The 21,002-nt window shown below is 46.6% G+C and overlaps 1 protein-coding gene across 1 annotated transcript in view; it reads left to right on the forward strand.

The window, feature by feature from the left end:
• The window catches only part of EFCAB6 (EF-hand calcium binding domain 6), a 237,958-nt gene that overhangs the window by 144,710 nt on the left and 72,246 nt on the right, over window positions 1-21,002 (forward strand). Inside the window, exons 18-20 of the mRNA XM_041755332.1 lie at window positions 3,467-3,581; window positions 6,011-6,144; window positions 11,723-11,955. Of these exons, the coding sequence (XP_041611266.1) occupies window positions 3,467-3,581; window positions 6,011-6,144; window positions 11,723-11,955 (482 nt within the window). The remainder of the gene's footprint in view (window positions 1-3,466; window positions 3,582-6,010; window positions 6,145-11,722; window positions 11,956-21,002) is intronic.

Below are 21,002 nucleotides of genomic sequence, written 5' to 3' on the forward strand. Positions count from 1 at the left end.
ACTATTATTATTATTATTATTATTTGTAATTAAAAAATGTATATGAAGGCCACCTGGGTGGCTTAGTCAGTTAAGTATCTGCCTTTGGCTCAGGTCATGATTTCAGGGTCCTGGGATTGAGCTAACATCAGGCTCCCTGCTCAGTGGGGAGTCTGCTTCTCCTCTCCCTCTGTGTGGCGCTCTCTCTCTCTCTCTCTCTTTCCCTCTCTCTCTCAAATAAATAAATGGAAAAATCTTTTAAAATGCATATGAGTGCTTAAAGCAAGCATTGTAACATTGCTTGGGCTTATAATCTATGTAGATCTAGAACAAAGGCCAACTGTAGCTTAGTGGACAGGTGGCAGAGTAAGGCCTATATGGTTGCAAGAGTTCTTCATTTTATGTGAGGTCGTTCAATATGAACCCTAAATAGCCTGTGAATAGGTAGGGGTCTATATTATAATCCCCAGAGCAACCGTCAAAAAGGAGATGCAAAGAGGCCTAGCAAACAAATATTCTTCACACAGAGACTGGTGGATGTTTCTCTCCTCAGATGCTCTGCAGTGGCTGGGCTTGGAAAGACAGAGTCAGTCACCCAACTTCTTGTTGTGGGCACCACTTGAGAATGCCTGTCTTCACCAAGAGAGCCAGCAGTATTTCCACGGAATGATGTGGCATCGTGTGGGAGAAGCAGTCTGCAATCTAAGGGACATCCCAGGGATGGCGGAAGTGACGATTTTGTGAATCAAATTATTCTAGGCCACGACCTGTCACTCTTGGAGGAACTTTCTTAGGGAAATGCCTCTTTAAAGAGACAAAAGGACTTGACTTGAATGGTTAAACATTTTGAAATCTGCTTTATTAATGCTGCGGTTTAGGTTTACGTTGTATGGTAAACTGTCTCCAAGGGTCATGATAAATCTAGTTGATTTGCTGTCATGTTCATCTTAGAAATGAGAGTGTGCAAGGGGAAGCTCTAGAGACATGTGTTGGTAAAGTGCATAGTGCCTCTTCTAGCCATCACACCCTCTGGGTTTTGCGTCCTGTGTGATTCTCTGTGCCCATAAGGGATTGCATCCTGCAACCTCTGGGCCGGCTGCTTATGGCATGCCCAGCCTCCCTGGTGCTTCACAAGCCTGCAGGCTGTGAGACATTTGCCTACAGACATTTCCTTACTATCCATTGCATATGTTTTTATGAAAGGACCAAGCAGGAGGAATTTGCAATGAATAATTCATGTGTAATTGTTTTCAAAATATAAAGTTATTTTTCAAAGAAAGCAACCAATCTATCCATTTTGGAGTCCCCCTGCTGCCACTTGGGTGCTTCTGCGTGGGCCGCAGCTTTCCATCGAAACACTCATGCCGTCCCGCACTGGGCCAGGCTCTGCCACAGAGCTGGGACAGGGTGTGTGTGCAGATGGCGTGGAGCTGTCAGCATTCCCAGCCAGCACTGCCTGCACAGGTCCCCAGGCAGGCCTTTGGGATAGCCTTGGACTCTAGTCCTGCTCTCCACTGAGTCCCTACAGGCGACACCACATGGCTACATTCCCTTCCCTTTCTACCCAGCTTCCAATCCTGCACCAAACACATCCTGCAGCTTGCTGACATCAACTCATACACACAAGCCAAGCCAAGGCCAGAGCCTGACCTACTGGGCCAGTGCAGATACAGCGAGCCACTGTCACATTCCATGCATTACTGACACTGACAGTGAGAATAAGAACCAGCCAATGATGCCAGCCCCCTGGGTCCTAGTGCCGTACACCAAGAAGGATGTGCCCAAACAGAAGGAGCCAATGACTGCACACAAATTGTGGATACCCTGCTGCCGCTCAGCAGGTTTACATTTTGCAGCTCGAGTCTGAAGAGGACATAGCAGAAGGCTCAGTATCTGTAAAGACCTGACATGTGATACGGAATAAGCATGATGGTGGTGATGATGGTGATGGTGGTGATGATGGTGTTGGTGGTGATGATGATGGTGATGGTGGTGATGGTGGTAATGGTGGTGTTGGTAGTGATGATGGTGGTAGTGGTGGTGATGATGTCATGATAATGATGGTGATGGTGGTGGTGGTGATGAAGTCATGATGGTGATGATGGTGATGGTGGTGATGTTGGTAGTGGTGGCGATGTCATGATGATGGTGATGATGGTGATAATGGTGATGGTGATGATGGTGTTGATGATGGTAATGAAATTGGTGGTAGCAGTGATGAGTACTGTCTCATCTCACCCCCTTTCCTTTCCCCCTTCAGCTTCCTCCACAGAATGCAGTCAATGTGATGCTGACCCTTCTGTCCTCTGCTCTCCAACTTGCTGTGGCTTCCTGTGACATCATAGCCCCCGACATATGTCAGTGGCTGGTCTGTGTATTTCCTGCCCCCTTCCCTCTCAAAACACAGACTAACCCTTCTTTCAAAACTGGTCTCCGGACTCTTCTGCTCTCCCAGACAGATTTCCTTCATCTGTCCTGGGCGAGTTCAATCATGCTGGATGTCTTTGGCCCTTTGATGCACAAACACATTTTAAAGTGTGATTCAGTGTTCTCTTCTGGAAGAAAACCCATGTTTTCAAATTTAAATTGTGGTGCTTTGAAAGTAGCAGGGATGGTCTCTTCTGTCCTGCTTATATTCTCCTCAGCATCCCTTCTGGGGGGAATTTACCTATGGCGGGTAATACCAGCCAGGTTGCTGGCCTACTGGCCACTGACAAAGGAGGTGCCAACATCATCTGTTTCTTGAACAGCCCAACTCATCAGTTTCTTCTAGGAAGGCATCATTAGATAATTCTGCTTCACTGTTTGCAATGCAGGGAAGTGCATTTTTTCAATTGTCCTCCCACCACCACCACTACTCACACAAAATGGAAACCATTAGTAAGCAGTGGGTTCTGTGTGGTGGAATGAAGGGAATTCATGGATGACTTTCAGTGAGTGCACTCACATAAGGAGAGGAAAGGGTCCGTAGATGCCCTCTCCCCCACAAAAAACCATTGTAGCTTGCAGTTTCAACTGAAGATCATAATGAAACTTGAGTAAAAATTTTTGTTTTCCCTCCCCAAACCACCTTGCTTTATTTTGTTCGTGTTTCCTAGGGTATATGTGAATATAAATCTAACTTAGGAGACTCGAAACTCACTGCAGTCACAGCAGATGTGAATTTAGATGTCTTGGAAGGCATGGCCTTTGGAAAGGTTTGCAGTGCCAACTGCAGCCCCTAGTGCCATGCCCACTGAGGCCAAGGCTGGGAGCCCACTTACTCCTTTGTTCACTCACTCACTCAACAAACAGACCTTGCCCTGGGCCAGGGAGCCAGGCCACCCGGGCCCCGCCCGCAGGGAGACTATGGGTAGAGGCAGACAAGTAACAATCACAGGCTGGAGCATAGGGGCAGTGGCTGAGGGGCTGGAGGAGCTCAGCGGGCAGGGAGGCAGGGAGCCCACCGCAACCTAACTGCCTCTCCCTCCACTTTCTTCCTTGCCAGGTACTGGAAGCTAGTGGAATGCCCATGGATGATGACCAGTACGCTCTGCTGACAGCAAAAATAGGATATAAGAGAGAAGGGATGAGTTATCTTGATTTTGCAGCAGGATTTGAAGGTAGCTAATCACCAGCGCAAGCCCCGCAGGGACAGAGCCCCCCCGCTGGTGGCGCCACCAGTTATCCCGAGCCCTGAGCCCTGCCTCGAGGCCGCTGGGTTGAAGCAGTGTGAGCTGAGATGCTCAAACAGTGTGTGTTCTAAGACTGGCAACAGACATTTTTGTTTGATTTTATCTGACTGTGTTTCGGCCTTTTCTTTTCGCTAAACCAAACTGTGAGTGCAGAATTTTGCCTGACAGAGCCTTCTACAGACTTAGAGCACAAATGGTTTCTAAAATTTGCTTCAAAGCCTATGCTTCTTCAATCACGCTTCCTGTCCTTTGGGATTTTCCTCCTGAGAATAGATACTGTTTGTCTGTGGTTAGTGGCACCCATATACCAACAAGGCAAATATCCTTCCTCCTTTTTTGTAGATAAGGACACACAGACGCTAAAAAATTCAATGACATGCCCAAGATCACTCAGCCACTGGCCCTCACCTCCTGCTGCCCCAAAGCAGTTGTCAGGAAATTCTTCACGTGTGGTGCGCTCAGGCCTGGAAGCTGTTGTCGCCCGCTCTTACTCTCCCCTGGCCAGACACCTGGCAGAGACGTGATGAGCAGCTGGCCTCCCCTCTCTCCACCGAGTCATCCTCTCCCTGGTCTCCACTCTTGCTGACATTTAAATGGACAAATCAGCCCTCTAGAAAAGCTGCAGAAATCACACAAACATGTTGATGGAATACTCTATGATTTTGCAGCAAATGCACTGCAGACTGGACAGAGCAGGACGTAGAAGCCCTGTTCGCGTTTTGCCATCCTTCCCGCGTTCTGTCTGGGAGATGACTGGGCAGTGTGATGGGTCTCTCCTAGAGAGACTGGCAGCTGGGACTCCTCCCCAGGAAAATGCAAAGGTCCCATCTGACCATGGCAGATGAACATTTGTCCTATCCTAGGGGAGAGGAGGTCCCACGTGCATGAAAACAGGCAATTCGAGAAGCCATAGAATTTTAGAATGGTGACACTTTGGGTATATATTTTGACATTTTTGAAGGAAAACAAAAAGAAGGAAAAGGAACTCACATTTATTTTAGTGCTTCCAGTATGCTAGGTGAGTTCATTTTTCAAGTGAGGAAATGAGGGCCCTGGGTGCATCAGTCACTTGCCCAGGGTCCTGGGGCAATGAGTCCCTTACAGGATGGAAATTTGACTCAATAGCCATCAGTTGCTCTTGGCTTCCTCCCCACCTCTGTTCTTTCCCTCCACTCTCCTCCTCCTCCTCCACCTCTCATCAGTCTCCCAGCGCTGCCTGTCTCCTCTAATAGCCAGGTGCTCACGGGGGTGAGAGGAGAGACCCAGGCCCCAGCTGGCCCCAGGCTAGGGGTCTGGGGTGTGCATGGCAGAGGGGACTTAAGTAGAAGGGGATAGTATTATCTGCCAGGTGGAGTGAACCTGAGGGAGGCCACTCCAAGCCCAGGTAGAGGTAACATAGAAGCCAGGTTCAAGGAGACTGGACCATAGGATGCCTATGAGCTCCTGACACTCTGCCCACCGTCTATCCTGCAGACCACAGCAGTGGGGAGAGGGTGGTTGTGACACCTGCAGAGAACCACATCTAAAATAAAGTCCTAGGTTTATAGCCTGGCTTTAAACAAGGCCACACTCCAGTGATCCCAACCTGATGGAAATGGCTTGTTGTTTTTTTTGTTGTTTGTTTGTTTGTTTGTTTATTTGAAATGGCTTGTTTTTTAAGTAGAGACTATAGTTTCTTCCTCAGTTTTAGGGGAGAGAAAGGATATAACCCAGTAATTAGCCTCAGGGCTCTAGAATCTGGCAGGCCAGGGTTCAGCATTGCTGTCCGTGACCTTGGGGAAGTCGGGGGTGGGGGGAGACTTGTGCCTCCATCCCCTCCTATGTAAAATGGGCGTAATCATAGATTTCCTTGTGAGTAAATGAAGCACAAGAAGAGAATATACCTCTTAAGGTTGTTGAAAGACCAAAAATATTTGAAGGCCCCTCATACAGTGTCCAGCAGATATGTGGTCAGGAAACACCTGGTGGATTAACAAATGTGATTGTCTTACATATTGCTATGTTTGGGGCATGAATCTAGGAACCAAAACCAGGCAGTAATTCTCACTCGCTGCCTCTGGGAATGAGAAATGAGCAAGATGTAGTCCTGCCCTGTTGGAAGAATAGGCATGGTGGTCGCTGTGTGCTGGACAGGAGCGCGGCCCTGCCATCTAGAACAAGTTCTTTTTGCAGTGATAACTAAGACACTGAAGGAAAAGAAACCAGAGCATAACAACGTTAATGCTTAAGTTCATTTCACAAGCCTTATTTCTGTATTTTGGCAGGATTTGGGGTGGGAAGAGATGCAGTATTGAAACAGAAATAAAGAGGTATGTGTGCCACTAATGGAAGTCTTCTGGTTTATGTTATTGTTTCAGATGCTAAAATGAGCAGGCCAGAAGTGATCCCATTGCAGACTCCAGTTCTTTCCAAGACTAATTTGGACAGATACTTTATAACCGCTGAAGAGTGCCTGAAGCAGTTCCCCCAGAGACTGAAGGAAGCCTTCCGGGTAAATTATGACCTGTCTGCTGTTTGGCTTATCTGGACACCCCCCAACCCACCTTGCTCCCAGCTATTCAGCCATGCTGGCTCTGATTCCTGGAGCCCGTCATGTTCTGCTCATCACGGGACATAGCACGTCTCTCCATAGACTCAGGCTCACCCCTTCTCTCCTTCCTGGGGAAGGGGACTCGGGCCTCACTCTGCCATCCCCTCCCCTCCCTGAGGTCCTTCCCTCCTGCCACTTTGCTGGGTCTGCCTTCTGCCTCTCAAAAGCCCTGGAGAAATAAGGAGGAGCGGTGGGGAGGGATGGGTCAGGACATCTTGAGTTACAGGCAATTTAGGATCCATTTGTCTATTCTCTCTAAGCCACCCATTCACTCACCAGATGAGTATTACATGCTTAGGATATGCTGGAATGTCTGCTAAAAGCTGGGGATGAAAGGTAGGATCTGCATCCGAGTTCAGACACATGGGATTGGATTGCCTGTTGTAGAGGGAACAGTAGCGTGCCATGGGAACACAGGGAAAAGACCCCACTAAGGAGGACTTCCTGGTGGAGGTGGCCCCTGAACTGAATCCTAAACCCTCAGCATGTGCAGACTGGAAAAAGAAAGGAGCAAACAATAGAAGAGGGAACTTGCTGAAGGCAGGTGGCGGACAGGTCCTGGGCTTCAGGGAGAAGCTCGCAGATTGGTAGGACGGATTGCATGTGGAAGCTGTAATGGATAAGACAAGAGAAATCTACAGAGGCAGGCATAGAACGATCCAAACTGCTTCTGTGCTGAGAAGTAAGAGAGCAATTAAAGGGGGGAGATCAATTTAATAAGCCGACTGTGTTGCTGCAGGGTGGAGGCCCCAGGGTGTGCAGGAGCAAGTAGGCCGGCGGGGGGGTGGGGGGGTGAATCCAGAAGAGGAGGGTGGGGAGCAGCTGGGGGTGGAGCTAGCCCCCAGTGGCAGGGGCAGCCCGATCTCCCTGTGTTTCTGAAACCTCTTCCCAGCACTGACTGCCAAGTGGAGATGCATTTTGGTTACCAAGCTCTCATTTAAAAATAAATGTATTTATGATGACTGTCTGGCGTGGATTTGCAGGATGGTTCTGACTTTGAACATTCTGTCCTGCCGTCAGACCATGCATCCTAATCCTGGGCTTGAAAATCTACAGTCCCCGGAAGTGTGCGCAGGGAAGGGCTGGTCCTCAGTGTTCAATCTGAGCTAGTGCCCCGGCCAGGGGAGCACGGAGCAGACAGGTGTCGGGCGGGGGCTGAGAGCCTGCTGTTCTGAAGAAGGAAGGCCTGCCTGTAGGGCAGGAGGGCAGAAGGGGAAGCAGAGAGACACCAGGAGCAAGTGTTCCCTCTGTGCCAGTCAGCAGAGCACTGGAGGGGCCGGGGGGTCCCAGGCCAGCACTCCTCTGCTGCCCTTACCCCGGGTGCTAACTCACCCACTCTGTTGCAAGCCAGACTCCTTTTTTCTGGCCTTGCCCTCCACCTGTCTCCTCTGCACCCCTTTCCCAGCGGGGGGACACCAGAGCCATGCTCTGTGCTGACACCACTGTTTTCCTACCTTTGGCACACATGTGGCTTGATGACAGCACACACGTGTCCCATATTTCCCAGTGATCTTTATTTTAAATAATTACATAATGAACTGATTCAATGAACATTCACTGACACCCACTCTATCCTGCCAAGAATGTATAATCTAGTGGTTGAGATAAAGAAGTGAACCTCTAATTGCCAGAGTTTACAAGGTCCGCCCTAGGATTCAGGTGACGCTTGGAGTCACTGGAGATTTGCTTGTTGTCCTCACAGGTGTATGTGAATGAGACAAAGTGTGTGCCTTGATTTTTTGAATGGGAAGGGAAGCGCTTTACTTTTTTTGAGTTCTTCTTTGTGAGAAATTCTTGAAAGTCTCTCCTCAGCAATAATGAAAAACCCAACCTGTATTAGTGTAAGATACTATCACAGCTGTTGCTGTTGTCTGCCCAGTAATTCTGTAGCCAAATGAGGCCCTCTCAGCCCTCAGCAGGGGTCACAGGTAAGCTAGTCACACACCCACAGCTCAGGCCGAAGACCATGGAGTCGGGGAAAGAACTCATCGTGACCGAAAAAGGGACGTCTTTTCTCCCTGCCCTGGTGAGGAAAGCAGGCATAGAGAGGCCCTGGGTGACCCGGGGACACGATGTGAGCACAGGTTCCCTGTGCCCTGGGGGCTCCCTCAGCCCAGGGCTTACCCTCCAGATAACATCTCTGCAGGGTCAGGCGTGTGTCCATGGGTTCAGGTGTATATTTTTAAACCATCAGGATCTAACCACCCCCTACAAACACACACACACACACACACACACACACACACGGCATCATTCTATACATACATTCCCCAACTTCATTTTTCACCCCACGGTCTGTCCTCAACATCAGACCTTGTGGAGTGGCCTCGGCATGCAGGCCTGATCAGAGTGTCCCCTTTGCTTGTCCCCTTAGGACCAGCCCCCGTCCCTGCCTGACTGGCCTGCGGTCCCCAGCTCTGCACTGGCTGTGGCTACCTCTCCCGCTGTAACCTGACTCCTCTCCTCCTCACTTCACACTCCAGCCAGTGTTCTTCCTCCCTTCATGTCTTTGCACATTCTGTTCCTTTGCCTGGACTGCTAGTTCAACCCCTTTGATCAGCCTAACTCCTGCCGGAGCTCCGATCTTTCTTCAGTCCTCGGTCCTCCCTCCTCGCCTTCAGATCTGTGGGGAGATCGGCTGCCCGCCGTCCTCCTCCCAGCACAAGCGCATGTGGACTTGTGATCCTCTGAGACATTAGGGCTGCATTGTTCCTGAAACATCCACAGTACCTCAAATGGCCACCACAGGGCCAGCCATGTAATAAGTGATCAATGTGTGTTTGTTGGATGAATCAAAAAAACCTCCAGTTCCATGCCAGACATTGAACTGGAAGGATTACATAAGTGGCCCCATCTGTTTAAATCCTCACACTACCCTGTCAAGTAGGCATTGGCATCCCCATTTTACAGATGGAGAAACCAGGGGTCTAAGATGGGGAGAAACTTACCCAAAGCCACATGTCTAGTAGAAGTTGCATCCGTGTGACTCCAATAAAATTAGGAGTCTTCATTCTGGGAAGCCAATGACCGAGGTGTGGGAAATGATGGTGGTTTTTAGATTTGTGAAGATTGTAAGTGTGGGTTCCATGGCATCTGGACTGTCCCTGTCATCCGGCAGTCCAGGCTGGCAGTGAGCACGGCTTTCATGCCTGGCTTACAGGCCTTTCTGCCCCACTAGACTGAGAACCTTGATATCAGGGACCATACTGTAGTTACAACAGGTCTCTGCCCAGCAAAGTGCTTGGCATATAATAGGTGCTCAGGAAACCCTTGCTGCCCTCTCCAGACCCACCAGCTTCATTCCACAATATGTGTTAAGCACCACTCCAAGCTGGAGGTACAAGGAACAGATCAGAGCCCTGGTCACATGGTCACCTTCCAGAAAGGGAGCCAACCATGAATGCACAAGTCTCGTTTGTCAGGTGGTGGCATGTTCCATGAAGAAAAATAGGGCAGGGTGAGTGTCAGGGACCAATCAGGGTGCCGTTGTGCACAGAGCTCAGGAGATGCTCCCTGAGAGGTGACATTGGAGCAGACACGCTAAAGGGTGCAGGTATTGTGAAGAACTTCCCGAGATGCCCAAGGCAGGCTTGGCATGTCCACAGGACAGCAAGGGGGCAGAGGAGAGGAAGGAGGGCAGAGGGATCGCAGGGTTTGGGGGGTCATGGCGGGATTTAGGATCAGACTCTGCGTGCAGTGAGAGAGCCAGCATAGGGAGCAGAGGAGCCCCCAGACTCTGACCTGAGCTGCGGTGGGATCACCCCGGCTGCTATGCTAGGAGGTGGTGGCAGCAGGGGTGGGGGCTGCAAGCCCCTTGGGAGCTTCTATGGAATTCGGGGAGAATTGGTGGAATGGGGAGAAGTGGGGGCGTGGGTGGAGACAGGATCTGTGTGCACACACTGGCTGTGGCAGAGGAGAGGAAGGGAGGGGCCGGGAACGAAGCCAAGGTTTGCAGAGGTGGGAAGGCCTGGGAGGAGCAGGCTGAGGATGGGGCTTGGAGGTCAAGGGTTTGACTTGGGACTTGCTTCTTGCTTGGTTTCGTGTCCAAGCGGAGGTGCCCCAAAGCCACTGCAGATGTGAGCCTGGAGCGGGTTGGGAGGGCCTGGTGCTGACCGTGATTTCCCGCTAGGGAATCAGCAGCAAAGAGATGGCCTTCACCTGGAGCAAGTCCCTGGTGGTGGTGCTGCTAGAGACACAGGTGCCTGCCTGCCGGATTGTGGTGCCCCTGACAGGGGCTGCACTTTAAGTTGATCCCCGTACTATTTAGCACAGTGACTGCACATATTAGGTGCTGAGTGAATGTGTGAGTGAAGATAGAGCTTTCCACAAAATCCCAAAACATCTTAACTAGACACTTGAATCCTAGTGGGTCTTGCTTTGTTATAACCTCTTCAGGCAGATCCTGGGAGATACAGGCATGAGTGCAGGGCCTCCAAAGTCACCAGACGAACCTCCAGGTGGGGACTGTGTCAGGTACTGATGGAAATGAGGGGTGTGGGGCCACATCATCGACTTTTCAAGCCTGAGACTTAGGAAGTACATATGGCGGAAGCATGGACATTGGCTAAGACAACCAGTTCAAAGCCCGAGGGCTAGGCCCTGGCTGTATGGTCTCAGGCAACCGTAATAGTAACAGGCAACATGTTAGGGCACTTAGGAAACATGCCAGAGATTTGTATATATTACATATTCAACCCTCACCACTGCCCTAGGAAGTAGGGACTTTCCCAATTCCCATTTTATAGATGAGAAAATGGAAGTGTGGCCAGGTTAAATATCTTGCCTAAGTTTACACCAATATTAAGTGACAGAGCTGGGATTTGAAACTAAGCCACCCGCCTCCAGGTGTTGGAGCATGGCCTCTAAATCACATGTTCCCTTGCAGGATCCATGTCCTCACCTTCAGGATGGAGATGGCCGTGCCCTCGTGCCACACCACCAACAGAGCAGGTGTTCCCTGTCCTTCAGGAGCAGCAGGCGTGCCGATCTCAGACAGCGCTGGCTCCTCAGCTTAGTTCTCAAAAACTGAGCCCTGGCCTCTGGATGGCCCCTCGGTGTGCCATCCAGTACTGCCCTTGTTTTCCTGTAGACAAAAGTTGCCAAACATCATGAAACTTCTGTAGAAACCTTGAGAGCAAGATTTCTTTTCTGCCCCCAAAAGCTCCAGCATCCTCTTAGTTCTGGTGCTAGAAGGAGAGGTTCCATAAACACAGAAAGTGGAAGGGAGGGAAAGAAGAGCCTTTTCTTGCCCCTTTTCCTGGGCTCTATCCTAAAAGAGGGCACCAGAGAACATGGTTCATCATCTTGGAAAAACCTGTCATGCCAAGGATATTCCTGGAGGAGTGAACTCTCCGTAAAGCAGTAGTGGGAACACTGGCCCTTCCTCATTTTGGAGAGGAGCCCGTTTGTGCAGGGTTGTTAAGTGTGTGGTTGTTGGGGTTCAGAAGGAAGTGCTTTGACGTGTGCGTTTTGTTTTTAGGACCCCTACTCTGCCTTCTTTAAAATAGACACTGACAGGGATGGCATAATCAACATGCATGATCTTCACAGATTGTTACTGCACTTACTGTTCAATCTTAAAGACAAAGAATTTGAGCGTTTCCTGGGCCTTCTTGGCTTGAGACTCAGCGTCACTCTCAATTTTCGGGAATTTCAAAATCTGTGTGAGAAGAGAGCATTGAGAACAGATGACGCGCCTCAAAGACTAATCAGGTAAGAGGGCAGTGCAGCTCAGCGCCTTTGCCCATGCGAGGTCCTGCGTTCCCACCATGCCTACGGAGGGGGGGCACAGAATTGCCCCCTGGGAGCGATTATTTTGTCTTTTTTGGGGTTCAGGAAAAACCACACAAGGAATATGTGTTCAATGTAAAAAAGCTAGAAAATACGGGCACAGATTAGAAGGTACAGCTGATCTAGTCCCCCATGAGCGTTGTTTTGGCATTTCACCATGAATCATGCCAGTCTTCTTTCCAGGCACACAACTACAGGCATGGACTTACATTTTTTTCTTTACAAAGCTGGGGTCAGATGTATATGCATGTTGCTCAGCCTTCCAAGACCTCTCGGCAACCTGCCCGTTGAGCTGTGGGGGGCCCGTGGGGGGGCTGCTTGTCAAGAGAACACTAGTCCAGGCACTAGCACACCAGCTCGTGCAATCCACACAATCCGTATGAATGGGGGAACCACAGAACACCTTATAGTAATTGGTGGAAACTGAGTATCACTTCAGTCTTTTCTTATGAATGTAAACATGTATACACAGTTGACCCTTGAACGACGCAAGATGCTTCAACTCTGCAGGTTGACTTAGAGGTGGATTTCTTTTTTTTTAAGTACCATATAGTATATAAATGTGTTTCCTCTTCCTTATGATTTTCTTAACATTTTCTCTTCCCCAGCTTACTTTATTGTAAGAATAAAGTGTATTATACATATAACATACAAAATATTGGCTAATCCATTATGTTATTGGTAAGACTATTATTAGTTAATTTGGAGGGGAGTCAAAAGTTATACAGGGATTTCCGACTGTGTAGAGGTTGGCATGCCTCACCTCCTCACTATTCAGGGGTTGACTGTATATCTTTTTCTTTTTATAAATCTGGAGTCAGCTGTGAAACTGTTTAGGGAGATGCAAGGAACCCTCCAACCCTTTCCCATGCAGTGCTCCACCCCCAGCCCCTGTCTGCTCCATACCAGCCTTCCTCACGGTGAGGAGGGGAGTCTGCATGTCCAGCCTGGCTAGAACTCCATTTGTCTCCTCCATTTTTCTCAGTAAGAGCACACGCCCCTTTAAGCAAGAACAGCAGTGCCAATGCCATCTACCCCGTTGAGATCTGTTGACTGTCAACAGGCATGAATGAAGAAGCCATTCAGCCTTGACCAATTGTTACAAGTATAAAATTACTATTTTTTGAAGCATTACCATCTACTATGATAATACAGAGATGTGTTTTCTGCATGGTAGTAACATTCACTCGGCTGTTCTGCCCTTGAGGTAATCGTGGCCTACTCCTTCCACCAGGCAAGGGGCTCCCTGGATTGGGGAGCCTCCAGGAGCCCCCCATTGCTGGGCCAGATTGCAGGATTCTTGGCTAGGCTGCAGAGGCCCTCTGATACTGGTCTTTAATTTTTCTCTCTGAATTCGTTAGTTTTATTTTGCCTGCACTGTAAGAAAAGACAGCCAGAAAGAAAACAACTGTAGTCTCTTTCTAAGTGAAATGATCATGTAGCATGTGAATTGGACACCTGCTTCCAATTGCTCAAGTTCTGAGGAGTTTTAATATGAGACTTGATTGCTTAACATTAAAACAATACAAAAATATCCTTCAGAAAGAATTTTCTGGAGAATGTGTGCAGAATGAACCTAGACAATTTCAACCACAAAGCGCCATCTTCCCATTCAAATGACTCAGCCTTCTTATTTGTATGTATGCCTTCATTCATTAAATTTTTACTGAGGGTCTGCTGTGTGCTAGATGTTGTCCCAGGATGAGATGGTGCAAGGATGAATAAGACTCCTTTTGAGGAGCCCATGGTTGAACATGAGACAGGTACAAAAATAAAGAGCTACACTGAAATATAAGGATGTCTGAAGTGCCACAGAGATGGCTAAGCCCACTTGAGGTGCACAGGAAAAGTGGGACGTCTGAGTCGGATCTGAAGTGTGAGTAGGAATTTGTCAGGTGCAGACTACCAAATGGTGATTCAAGGCCGGAGAACAGCATTTACAAAATCTAGAGGTGGGAATGTCCAGCACATTGGGGAAATGGGGAGAGGATCCAGGTACAAAAGTGGCATGCATGGTGGGGCATGGTGGAAGGGGAGTCCTGGAGAGGCAGGAGGGCCAGCTGAGAAGGAGCTAGAGAACCGGGCTGAAGAGTTCATCCTTTACCAGCAGACAGGAGAGGGTTTTATGCTGTGGAGGGAGGGGCTCACATTGCACTGCAGAAAGATCCTTTAGCAGCCCCAGAGTAGTGGATGGATCTAAAGGAGGAGAGGTGCAGCCTGAGTAGACCTCAGTGTGGCCTCCAAGGCTCTGGTGAAGATGGCTCAGAGACCCCAGTTAAGGCACTACTTTAAAAAAGCCAGACCCTCCCTTGACCAGACCCCATGCCTGTGCTTTGTGAAGACATATCCTTTAATACTCTACTACTTCAGTACTACTTGACTTCCCAGATAAAGGACCCAGGTAATGGGTGGTGGGCCAAGATGTGAACCCAGGGTACCTGTTTGGAAGGGCCCCTTTCTCTGCCTAGAGACCTCACCCTCTTTCGCTAACCCACCACACCAGCCTCTCTCTGCCACCAGCCAAACCTTGATGCCCTCCCTTTCTGGAAACCATCCCACCTCTCACTGGGGCCCCTCTGCCTTCTGGGCCTTCGCTTTCCACCGACATTATCAAAACACAATACTTTCGAAAACCTTGAGGGTTATAAATTTGTTGAAGAGAGTAAGGCCATCTTGTTTGTTTCACAAAACATTTTCATTTTTAGATGGATAAATACCAATTAGAATGATCGGTCCATTGGCCTGTTTCATTTTTTATATCATCTTTTCCCTTCCAATCTGTTCCCTTGTTTAAAACACACCTGCCTGTCCATTTATCTGCTGACAACCCACATCAAGTCCATTTTGGTGCGTGTGCATCATAAAAGATGGAACAACACTATCACGTGTCCTTTTAGCAAAATTAGATGCTCCAGCTTGTCACAAAATATTGTATGATCAGGTCTTTCTTGTTGAATGAATAGGTGAATTTAAAATGCCAAATTTCCCTTTTGTTCTTGGAAATATATCATTCACTTGTCAAGTGATTTGGCTTATATGATCAGTTGCACCATCATCACTGGAATCAGTGCTGTTCTGTGTACATTTCTCTTCTGGTTCATCTGATCATCTTCTTATCTCAATTTTCTTCCCTTTGCCATTTGAGCATGAAATAAGCATTCTGAATTTCTAACGGTGATTGATGAAAAAACTAACATAACAAAGATGGTGTTGCTGTCTCCTTTTATACCTTCTCAAAAGATGCTGTTATACTTTGGGCAGCATGATCAGGAGGCTAGAGAGTGATTCATTTCAATATCATGTTACCACCAGCTAGGCAAGTCCCCCATTTTTTGTTTTCTTAATACTGCTTTAGTCTTTTTTTTTTTTTTAGTATAATTGACAACAATTAATGAGTATGATTGACCATTTCTTAGGATAATGAAATAGGTCTAATTGAAATCAAGATCACTAAAGACCCTATAGTATATATGAGGGTCAATGGACCCATATGGTATTGCAAGATAGAATGAGTTTTATCTCATAAAATAATTTTTTGTTGTTCTTTGAAAGATCTCTAAGAAAAACTGAAAGTCATGAATGCCAGTTCTTTTCTATTTTTTGGATTATATAGAGTTGTCATTTCTCCCTTTAATTTTTGATATAATTCACGAAAGAGGTGATCAGGTCCTGGAGTTTCCTTTGTTGGAAAGACTTTAACCATGAATCTAATAAATTTAATGGTGAGATCATCCATGGTTTCTCTTCCTTCTTAAATGGACTTTTGCAGTTTGTGTTTTTTCAGATATTGGTCCATTTCATCTAAGTTGTTAAATTTATGGGAATATGGTTGTTCATAGTATTCCTCCTTATTATTCTTTTAATATTGGTGGGGTCTCTAGTGATATCCCTTCTTTCATTTCTGATATTGGTAGTTGGTATCTTCTGTCCTTTTCTTCTTGATCCATTTAGCTAAAGATTTATCATTTAAAAAAAATAAATAAAGATTTGTCATTTTATTGATATTTTTAAAAGACCCCTTCTTTGTTGCAGTGATTTTGCTCTGTTGTTTTTCTGCTTATGTTTTGTTGATTTCTCCTCTTTATGACTTCCTCCTTTCTTCTTGCTTAGAGTATAGTTTGCTCTTCTGTTTTCTTAAGTTTGGAAACCGAGATTTTTTTATTCGAGTTCTTTCTTTTCTAAGAGAAACCCTAAATGCTATTAATTTCCCTATCGGACCTGAGTTGGCTACATCCCACAGAATTGGATATGTTACAGTTTTAATTTTCATTCAGTTAAAAATATCTGATTTCTCTAGAGACTTTCTTTTGTTCCACAATTATTTAGAAGTGTGTTTTTGTCCATTTCAAAATATTTGCATAGCTTCCAGCTTTCTGTTATTGATTCCTAGTTTAATTCTGTTGTGGTCAGAAAACATACTGTGTATGATTTAAATTCCTTGACATTTGTTCAGCTTTATTTTATGACCCTAGAGATGGTCTGTGTTGGTGAGGATTCCATGGATATTTGACAAGAATGTGTATTTGGCTGTCACTGGGTGGAGTGTGCTCATGAGATCAAGTTGGTTAATAGCATTCAGGTCTTCTGTGTTCTTGCTTATTTTTTATTCATTCTGTGAGTTTCTAAGAGGGAAGTGTTGAACTCTCCAACAACTGTTATGCATTTGTCTATACCTCCTTCCAGTTCTACCCACTTATGCTTCATGCATTTTGATATCTGAAAAAGATCATGTATTTATATTTATCATTTCTGCTTCTCTTCCTTTATTTCTGAAGTTCTAAGTTTCTCTCTGCTGTCATTTTCCTTCCTTTGAAGAACTTCCTCCAGCAGGTCCTTTAGAGCATGTCTACTGGAGTTAAACTTAGTTTTCCTTCACAGAGAAGATCTCTCTTGCTCCTTCATTCCTAACAGAAGATCATCTTTGCTGGGTATAGAATTCTGGGTTATCACAGTTTTCAACAGCTGTTGTTCCATTGCTTTCAGGGCTCCATGGTTTGTGGTGAGAAGTCTACAGTCATTCCGATGGTCTTGCTCCCCTCCCCCCAGGTGGCACCTGTTGTCTTCCTCAAGTTGCTTTTAAGACCTTTTTTCTTTATCTTTGGTTTTGAGTAGTTTTAGTATGATGTGTTTGAGCATAACTTTCTTTGTTTATCTTTTTTTGGGTTCACCAAACTTCTTGAATCTGTAAATTCATGTTTTTCATCAAGTTTGGGAGGGTTTCAACTATTATTTCCTCACATTTAAAATTTTTTTTCAGTACCAGTCTCTCCCTCCTTCCCTTGTGGTATCTGAAAGACACGAATGTCAGACTTTCTGATTTTGTATCACAGGTCTTTGTATTAGTCCCTGAGGCTATATTCTCTCTTTTTTTTTTTCCTGTTGATCAGATTTGATTGATTTTATTCATCTGTGTTCAAGTTCAGTGACTCACTCTTCTGTCATCTGCATGTGTCATTGAGCCAACTCAGTGCAATTTTTATTTCAGTTGTATTTTTTTTCAGTTCTGAAGTTTCCATTTGGCTTTTGTTGTCCCCCAGCCCTTTTTTCAAAGCTTCTATTTCTTAGCTCACAACATCTGTCTTTCCACTTAGTTCAAGGACATTTACTGTTACTTCCTGGTTATAGTAGCTGCTCTAAAATATGATAATTTCAACATCTGGGTCATTTTGGAGTTTAGTTTCTATTGCCTTTTACCTTGAAAATTGGGATTTTTCCTGGTTCTTTGTATATCGAGTGATTTTGGATTGTATCATGGACACTCTTAATATTATATTATGATCCTCTGGCCCTGTGAAAATCCTCAGTAGTGTGTTGATATGTTTTTTATTTATTTTTTAAGCAGACAACCAATCCAGTTAGGTTCAGACTGCAAGTCTTGACCTGCCTTCTGTGGTTTCCATGTGAATTTAGTTTCAACACCATGAGCAGGCCAGCGCATGTGTGCAGCACCCTGGGGCAAGTCTTCACTACATGGCAATCAAGTTCTCAAGGCTTCTGCTATGCTGTTTTGGATTAGTTTCTCACGTGTGCACAGCAGAGGTGAACCTGGGACTTCCTGCACAGATTTGGGCATCTCATTTTCCAGATCTCCCCTCTCTATTTTTCCCCACACTCTCCAACCCCCAGAAAGGCCCTTATTTTTTGGTCTTTTGGCTAGGAACTAGGTTGTAGCCTATCTGTACTGTATATACTTCCTATGACTGGGTCCACCCCCAGGGCAACTAAGTGAGAGAAAAAGAATAATGTGCATACTTTCAACGATCCTTGAACACAGAATGTATATTTGGGTGAAAGAGAAGAGTTTCAGTTTTAGGACTCCACTTGGCCACTACTCCTGCTGGCCCTGTCACAAAAATGCAATTTTGTAACTGGGAGTCCTTGGATCAGGACCAGGAAAGTGAAAAGAAACAAAAGAGGCATTCTACCCCCATACTCATTGTACTCCAGGACCCTCCTTCCCAGTTCTTTGGTCAAAAGAACAGGTTTTCTTTCTTTTCATTTTTGAGATTTTGTAGATTTATTTGACACAGAGAGAGAGTACAAGCAAGGAGAGAGACAGAGGGGGAGGGAGAAGCAGACTCCCCGCCAAGATCATGACCTGAGCCAAAGGCCAATGCTTCACCAACTGAGCCATCCAGGTGCCCAGAACAGGCTTTCTTTTGGAACTTTTTTAGCCCATGTGCACTACACAGTTCTAGAATTAGTATTGCCCTTAAGCCTAAGATGGGAATTTGTGTGGAAAAGAACCGTGAAACTCACACTCTATCAGTCATTCAAGTTTTGATTTCCTTCTCCATCAGCCTCCTATTATTTACTTTTCTGTGTCTTCGGTTACTTTATATATTCAGTCTAGAGTTTTCAGTTGTAATCAGGAGAGGAAGAGGATGGAATGTGCGTACTCCATCCTACCTGGGCCCAGAGCCCCATTTCGGGACTTTAACCTGCCTGGAGTGCTAGTCCCTGAGATCACACAGCTGTCTCATCATCACTCATGCCTCAAAGAGCTGCTCCCTGGTCTTCTCCGCTGAGGATTCCCTCTCACCCATCTTCAGTTCCTGAAGTTACCCATTTCATTCATTTCCCCCATGTGTTTGCTGTAAGTTCCCACCATCGCAGCGTGAGCTCCTTGAGGACGTCAGCTCTGTCCATGTCAGTGTGTCTGTAGGCCCTAGTGCAGCACGTAGCAAGAGTTTGTATATGTTTGTGTCTGACAGACTGTGCCTTCCTGACTATCAAGTTCTAAAGAGCCAGGTAATAGGAGAGGAAATCATTGACTTTTTGAAAAGGCTATAGAAAAGCCTTCTGATCTCTCTAGAGGAGATGAGTATGTAAAACGGGACAGGGCAAAAATGGATGGGAAAATTGTAGGAGTCTGACTTGAGCATGGGTCCCTAAGAAAATAATCAAGACCAGGCAGCATGAGTGGCTCAGTAAACCTTTAGTGCCGCCTTCAGCCCAGGGTGTGATCCTGGAAACCTGGGATCAAGTCCCACGTCGGGCTCCCTGCTTCTCCCTCTGCCTGTGTCCCTGGCTCTGTGTGTGTGTGTGTGTGTGTGTGTGTGTGTGTGTGTGTATCTCATGAATAAATAAAATCTTAAAAAAATAATTAAGACTTACGGACTCGAAGAGAAATCAGATTGGCGGGGGCTGTTTGGAGACATGTTTAAATAGTGAGATCAGTTTGGACACATTAACTTTGCAGATGTAGAATCTGCATCCTTTGGGGAAGTTCAGGTGAGATCTCTGGGTGCAGGTTGGATTTAGGAGGAGCCTAAAGGTGAAGGCAGGGTAATATGTATCATTAAGACCTACCATCCTCTTAAGGGATAACTGTGAAAATGCAACATAATCCTGCCAACCTTCCAAAACCTTCATGGTGAACTAGTGAGAGAAGATTAGACTATTTGTCCTTTTGATCCCTTTCCACCCTTGAAATTCCATGATTCTGTAAAGTCCGGTAGGCAGTTGGAAAGAGATGGAACAGAAAAGGAGGTGAGGTTATCGCACGAGTGGTACAGATGTGTGGGTAAATGGCATCATGGTGTGGTTAGGGACATGAGAAGGGATGACCTTTCAGAAGAGTAAATACACTTTGGGATGGAAAAAGAGGAGTGGTCAAGGGTAGAGGGTAGCCAGGTAGGGAGGGGAAAGCACACTGAAGGCACACATTTGCCTGGCCCCAGGGGAGGTGTCCTCCTCCCCCTCAATGGTGTCATTTCAAGAGCAGCATGATGAAGGCAGCCAAAGGGAGAGATGATTAACAGTGACACATGGAATAGAGAAGTCAGCAAAGACCCCTGGATTTGGCAAAATAGAAATAGTCGGTGAATTTGAAGACTGGGGTGGGCTCAATAAAGGCAAGTGTGCCAGCCATAGTTTATCTGTGTACCCTCATGAGCTGGCATTTTCCAGGAGGGGAATGAAACCAGGCCCATCCTCGTTTGGTCCATTTGAATGGTAACAAAGGAAGAGGGTAGAGACCCTGTCCAATCTGCCGCTGGTCATCAACACGCTGCCGACTGAGTAAATGTAAGAGCTTGTGTTTGCCAAACTGTGGGAGTCACAGTTTATGTAATTCACCAAAGAAGCATGCTTAAAATAACACCTTGTCTATGTGGCACACAGGTCAGTATCCCAGGGTAGATTTCTGGTCTAATGATGGCCACAGTGAACTAGCAGGTGGCTAGCAGGTGCTGGACACCATAGATCATCAAGGAATGGAGGAGTTGTCTGGGACAACTGTCTGGGAGCAGCAGAATTTCTTAGAAGGGATTTGAAGAAGCCACATGGAGAGCAATTATTACTGCTTACTTTGTTGATTCTAGTTGCCATGACCTGGCTTGTGGTCTGCTTTTGAAATGCATGACAGCGTGGAACTTCCAGGAGAGCCTTGTCTGGTGGGAGGAATCTGCAGGCCCTGCTTCTCCAGCCCTCACACCGAGCCTGGCACTTGCTTGCCAGCATGCTGG

This window comes from Vulpes lagopus, chromosome 5 (genome assembly GCF_018345385.1).
Source record: "Vulpes lagopus strain Blue_001 chromosome 5, ASM1834538v1, whole genome shotgun sequence".
Taxonomy (NCBI): domain Eukaryota; kingdom Metazoa; phylum Chordata; class Mammalia; order Carnivora; family Canidae; genus Vulpes; species Vulpes lagopus.